Here is a 6,382-nt window from a genome sequence, read left to right as displayed (position 1 = left end):
GCCTAGGTGTGCTTGGGCGAAGAACGGGACGCAACCTGGGCCGGGAGGCAAGCTGAGGCAGCAGCTTAGGCTCCGGGCCCGGGACAAAATAATCTGGCCGAAGGCGAGAGACCCGAATGTATTCGAAAACGGGGCGCTGGGGCTCGGAAGTGGGCCCGCGCTTTTTCTCTGCGGGGCACTGATTCCCGCATTTTTCGCCCGCACGCCGATTGCGCTCTGAGCTCTGCACTGTTGGTGCGCCTCGCTCGCCCTGGCGAGCGCAAAGGCCGCTGGTGCCCGCCAACTCCGACCGTCGTTCCGGGCTTCGGTCTCCAGTGGCTCCTGCCGGGAGGAGAGAACTAGCAGGGAGCTTGGAAGAGCTAGGAGCAGCAGCTGAGGCCGGAGCTGGGGAAGCCGATCGATATTACTTTATGGAGACTACGGTGGGCCCACCTCATTAGGACGGTCGATTTGCGTATTCGTTATTCAGGATTTATTAGGGATGGTCATTATGTCAGTCGCTCCAAAGAGCTCGATTACTCGGCCAGAAGCGCCATTAAGCGCACTGACGGTGGGTGGCTCAAGTTAGGAAATTAGGAAACGAAATCTTCAGCACGGATCGGACCCGCCTGCCTCTTCCTCCTTCCCTCCTCTTTGGCAGTCCAGGCAGATCGGAAGCTGAGGCCCCCGGACTGAATGCTTTCACCCTTTGGCTAGTGACCAGGAGACCTGTGGACACTGGCCTCCAAGTGACCCCAGCTTTAGCCTTTGGCCCACACTCACTGAGTGGGGACGGGGGTGGGGGTGAAGAGGAAGGGCTGGAGAGATTTCCGCCCGGGGAGGGGGGTGGTGGTCTGACTACCCTTGGGAGTAGGGTCAGGGGAAGATTCGATCACCTGCTGTCCTCTCCCTCCTCGTGCTGGGAGACCCAGAGTTCCCGCCCTTCACTGAAAGGGGGCTCTTGGCGTGGACACGCCCACTGTCCCTAGAGCAGGTGTGTTGCGGGCATCGTGGACTCTGCCCGGGAAGACTCGGGAATCCTCTTCAGTCCCCCAGTCCCCCTGCCGGAGGGGAGAGCAGCTGGGACTCTTGATCTGCGACTCCTTTCAAGCTAGAAGATCCCGGGCGAGAGAAACCTGTAGGGGCTTCGCGAAGGTCTCCGTCTCACCCATGATCCACAGGGGGCACTCAGGGGCTGCCTGGATGAGGGTGGGAGGCTATCAGCTAAGGGGAAGTAGGCTGATGTCCCTTTGAGTCCCCACTGCGGTCCTTTAATCCTGGAGTGCTGCCGGAGGGTGCCACCGTGCTCATTGGGAATCGGTTCACTGGTTCCTCAGATAGTTATTAAGCATCAGTCACAAACAAACCACAAGACAGAAGAAGCATGCTGAAGCCCCCACTACTACTGCAACTTCATCTTAGTCACTTCAGTCACTTTCCAGTCCCCACATCCCTGGCCTCTCTGGCTTATCGGGGGAACCTTCTGACCAAACCCTTCTCAATTCTGAAGTTCTCTGGTTTCCCAGCCAAGAAGCACCTGTCATGTGCCGCTGTCAAATATTGCACTAAGCACAGGGGATGTAAAGCTGATGAGCCCGGCTTATGCCCACAGGGCACTCACAGAGCAGTGGGGGCAAGCTGGAGTGTTACATAGCCTGTCCTGTTAGCTTCTGTGGGCACTGTGTATCCCTCGGGTTTGCTGCTACCACCTACCACTCCCATTCCTTCCCTCCCCCTGTAAGGGTGGATGAGCAGTGAAGAAGGCTTTCAAAAGAGGCCTCCTCTGAGCCCAACCTTGAGGAGAGATCATATGTGGAAGGGAACGGCTTGAGAGAGCGCCTCCTAAAAGCAAGCCGAGCCTGCCACTCCCAGCCCAGGGATGCATCTCTGGCAGACATGAGGTGCCAAAGCTTCCCCTCGATTGTGTTAGTTGTAGTATATCAGGAGGTCACCTAGCTGACAGACTCTTCACCAGAAGAGTCACTGTCTGTCATAGACCAAAAGCTTCCGGAGGGCAGAAACTCGGGAATCTAGGTAATTATTTCCAGCACATATACTAAGAGATACTGTGGTGGTAAGATCTGGAAGAGGATGACAATGTTAGGAGAGTGCAGCTCCTCTAGACATTTTATGACTATCTTTACCTCTGTGCTCTTTAACTCCTCTCTCCCCAAAACAATGTCCTTAGATTCTGCTTCTATTTCTCCATCTTCTTCCCCACATCTCTGTATTTCTAGAAAAAGAACCTGTTTTGTTGTTGTCCAACTCCTTTTTCTCGTGCTTCTCATATTGAGCCTCTTTTCCCTTTCTCCATTTTCCCCAGGTCTTCCTTCCACTACGCCTATTTGTCATGTCTCCTCTTTCTCTCTGCGTATACCACAGCTGTGTTCTCCCTTTCTCACCTTTCTCTTCATCCCTCAATTTGTCACTGCCTTTGTCTCTCGCGCTATTTTCTTCCTTTCCGAATGTAACATTTCGAGATTGTAACATCAATAGAGGCAGACAGTGGAAAACTGACCGATCTCCACTGCAAATTCATTCTTACTCTTAACGAAAAATGCAACCTGAAACGTGTTGCACGGTGAGACAAAAACCTGTCTTGGCTTTTCCGGCAATCCAATTTGGGGGCGGGGTTGGAGGTAGGTGGCGGAGGGAAGTGCGGTAGAAATACTGTCCTTCACTGAACAACAACGAATTTTCAATCACAATGACCCCCTGATTACCTATAGAAAAAGCTTTGTCTCTGCTATTTCAATACAAAATTTGGCTTTACAGCGGTTGACTGAATAATGCCTTTAGATTTTCCTTTTTTATGGTGGGAAAAAGGAGACGTCCCTGGGTGGGCTCGAACCACCAACCTTTCGGTTAACAGCCGAACGCGCTAACCGATTGCGCCACAGAGACTGTGATAACTACTGCAGTGGCGGTGAGCCGAGTCAATGGGCGTGAGCCTGCGACAGCGGAAGACTCAGAACAAATCCCATTACGGGACGAAAGAAGTCAGACCCAAGGGAGAAAGGGAAGGGTCTCGATCTAGGGGTGGGAGCAGGCGGGACGTGCAGCCTGCCCTGCATTGGCTCGGGGGTGGCTGGGGCTGGCGAAATTGTCGCCTGCTTCCTCTGGATCTTAGACTTGGGGAAGTCCGGAACGTTCTTCTTCAGGGTGATCTGATAATGAGGCTTCGTGAAGTCGACCTGCAGCTTCCAAATGCCCCCTTTGCAGCCCAACCCCTGCAGCCGCAGAATATCTGCGACGCCCTCCCAGCGCCCCTCTCCAACAGTAAATAGGCACTTTACGGGCGCCTCCCAAATACCGGACACTGTTCTAGTCCGGTGCATGTCCAGAGCCTAGCATGGTGCCTGGCATACAACAGAGGTAAGGATTTCTGGAGTGAATAAATGAAACAAGCTTCAAGAGTAGTATCCCCGACCGCACAGCGTGCCCTTAACCAACCCGGTTGCCCTTTACTGGAGCCAAAGCCCTTTATTTCGGGTTTCACCAGCCCACGTGGACGGAGGTTCCGGCCGGCGTCTTTGGCTTCCAGAGACTGGGTCCACCACTATCCCAGATTGCACCGCGACGCCGAGCTCTTCCGCACTTACAGTGACTTTTCACTTTGCGCTTTCCTTACCTAGGTTTTGGCTTCTCAACCCAACTCCTGTACTGGTGACTGACAAAGATACACAGCCAATAGAAAATCAAGATGTTCCGGAAGGGTCGGCCTCTCAGCCAATAGAGAGAAAGCAGCGAGGGTGGTTGCGTAGAGAGGCCCTTAGCAGGTTTGCTGGAATTGTGGCGATTGGAGGTCCTAACACACCGCAATCATGGTGAGACAGGGAGCAAAGAAGAGGGACTTGGGGTAGGGATAGAGGAATGGGGAGGGGAGGTCATGGGAAGTTTGGGAGGTCGAGAGGCCTGGTGGTCGATTGAAGGAAGCCACTTCAGTTTGAAGGGGGAGCGAACCTTGGTGAGGACAGCGGCGGGAAATGGGGCTCCTCGAAGCCTCACAGCGCTAATCTCAGAGCTGGAGTTCAGGGTATCCAGGCGCCTCCAGAGTGGAGGACGGTGCGTAGAGGAGCCTGCGAATCAGGGGCTGCGCTGGGTGCTATGGCCTTGTTTGCCCCTCGAGCTGAGCCCCTCCGCTCTGTTTGCTTCAGTCTATTATGTCCTATAACGGAGGGGCCGTCATGGCCATGAAGGGGAAGAACTGTGTGGCCATCGCTGCTGACAGGCGCTTCGGGATCCAGGCCCAGATGGTGACCACGGACTTCCAGAAGATCTTTCCCATGGGCGACCGACTGTACATCGGCCTGGCGGGTCTTGCCACCGACGTCCAGACAGTGTAAGTGTCGGGGGTTCCCACCCACACCCACGCTTCTTGGACTAGCCTTGCCTAGCGGGATGAGTGGCCTGGGTGTCAGTCTTCTACTGAACACTACCACTGAATCTGAGACTTTGTCGAACACTGTTAACGATAGAGTGGATCCTAACCAGGTTAGCATTTACTCGGAGCCAGATACTGTGGAAAGCACCTTATCTTCATGGACCTTAATCTTCTTAAGGACATACATCACCATGTTGCTCTCCCATTTTGCAGATGAGGAAACAAGGTATCAGAGAGTCTTACTGCTCAAGTTGTAAGCTAATGACTGACTCCCAGGATCCCAATTTCTGAGGCCAAAGCTCATGCTCAGTCCCTAAAGAACTACAAGTGGTCTAGTTGGGAGACAAGGCAGGCATATCGAAAGATAATTAATCCATAATGAGCTGGTGCATATTAACTGCTAGAGTAGCTATTTAGTTGACAGTGATTTTGTGAGAGAAGGGAGAATTGGGGAGATGAAATAAGGATTCTGTGAGGTGTGAGGGCTGTGGTCATAACGGGGTGGTGTAGTGGGAAAGGAAAAGAAGGCATTTCTGAGAGTTGTTGCTGACTTACCTAAGTGGCTACTTGGATATTGTGAGGCCAAAGAGTTGTGCATTGAGGTTGGGATTCCTGTCTTTTTTATCTGTTAAGTGTCTAGTTTAGTACTTGACATGTAGGCAATCTAGAAATGTTTCAAAGATGATTTTTGTTTTGAGCATGTTGACTGAAATTGAGAAGACTAGTTTTAGGGGAAAGGTGATGACTTTGATTTTGATACCAATTTTGAAGTGACAAGCCAAGTAGAAACATTCTGTGAGCAGTTGAGGTCTTGAGATTATATCTCAGGGCTGGATAGGCTTTGGTGATCTGTTAAATCTATGAGAACAGATTACAGAGAGACAAAATGTATAGAGAGAAAAAATAAGTGACAACTCAAGAGCTGAGCTGTATATTCAGTAGTGGGGTAAGAAGAGAGACAAGAGGAAAAGAGTCAGGGTCAAAGTTTCAAGAGGGAAGATGGGGTTACAGGTGGCCTAAGAAGCAGCACTTCTTGGACATAGTTCTTAGAAGATTGATAATTCCTGATGTGATATTTTTGAATTGTGGTGCTAGAGAAGACTCTTTAGAGTCCCCTGGACTCCAAGGAGATCAAACCAGTTGATCCTAAAGGAGATCAACCCTGAATATTCATTAGAAGGACTGATACTAAAGCTGAAGCTCCAATACTTTGATCACCAGATGCAAAGGACTGACTCATTAGAAAAGACCCTGATGCTGGGAAAGATTGAAGGCAAAAGGAGAAGAGGGCAGCAGAGGATGAGATGGTTAGTTAGCGTCACTGACTCTATGGACATGAATTTGAGCAAACTCCAGGGGATAGTGAAGGACAGGGAAGCCTGGCGTGCTGCAGTCCATGGGGTCACAAAGAGTTGGATACAACTTAGCGACTGAACAACAACAGATGTGGATGGGAGCTTGTCAGGAATTTTTTTCTCTCATTTCCTTTAAACCTTCCTAAAGTCTCAATAATATATATAACTTGGATATTCTTCCTGAGATCTGAACCAACCAGTCCTTTTATCCCAGTGCTGGTGGAATCAGAGAATGATGGCTTAGTGTTCCTGTCACTGTGAGGCCCCCATTAGTCTTCCTGTCTCCAATCACAGCTGTTCCCCTCACACTATTTTCTTTTCTTCAGGAGGCTTCTCTCACCAAGTTTGCATGTTTGTGGGCAGTCATTGCTAATTTTGCTGGGCCTCATTTTCCTCGATGACGCTTAGGCTTGTGTCTTTCTTCTGGGGTCCTGTGACTCAGTGCTCCGCTTCCAGCAGTCTTGTCACTGGTCTGCTCCCTGCAGGGCCTATCCCTGAGCTCTGCCATGGCACTGGAGGAGGCGTGGCCTCTTTTCTTAGGTGTTTTTCCGTCCAATAGTGCAGCTGCTGCTGTTTATTAACACTCATACGTTATCTCACTGCCAGATGACTTACTTTGTCCCCATCTTAGGAATGGAAAAATTAAGTGGGAAGAGGAAGACTT

The 6,382-nt window shown here is 51.0% G+C and overlaps 1 protein-coding gene and 1 non-coding gene across 2 annotated transcripts in view; one reads left to right on the top strand and one right to left on the bottom strand.

Annotated features, from left to right (window-relative positions):
- Positions 1-2,809: 2,809 nt before the first annotated feature.
- Positions 2,810-2,883, bottom strand: TRNAN-GUU. The gene has a single exon. It is a non-coding gene; the product is annotated as a tRNA-Asn (tRNA).
- An 812-nt stretch (positions 2,884-3,695) lies between these two features.
- The window catches only part of PSMB3 (proteasome (prosome, macropain) subunit, beta type, 3), a 9,480-nt gene continuing 6,793 nt past the window's right edge, over positions 3,696-6,382 (top strand). Inside the window, exons 1-2 of the mRNA XM_010842692.1 lie at positions 3,696-3,806; positions 4,137-4,321. Of these exons, the coding sequence (XP_010840994.1) occupies positions 3,804-3,806; positions 4,137-4,321 (188 nt within the window). The 5' untranslated portion in view covers positions 3,696-3,803. The remainder of the gene's footprint in view (positions 3,807-4,136; positions 4,322-6,382) is intronic.

The sequence above is a fragment of the Bison bison genome, unplaced genomic scaffold (genome assembly GCF_000754665.1).
Source record: "Bison bison bison isolate TAMUID 2011002044 unplaced genomic scaffold, Bison_UMD1.0 scf7180017864180, whole genome shotgun sequence".
Taxonomy (NCBI): domain Eukaryota; kingdom Metazoa; phylum Chordata; class Mammalia; order Artiodactyla; family Bovidae; genus Bison; species Bison bison.
Note: the sequence above shows the minus strand (reverse complement) of the source record. Positions and strands in the feature narration are given on the sequence as shown.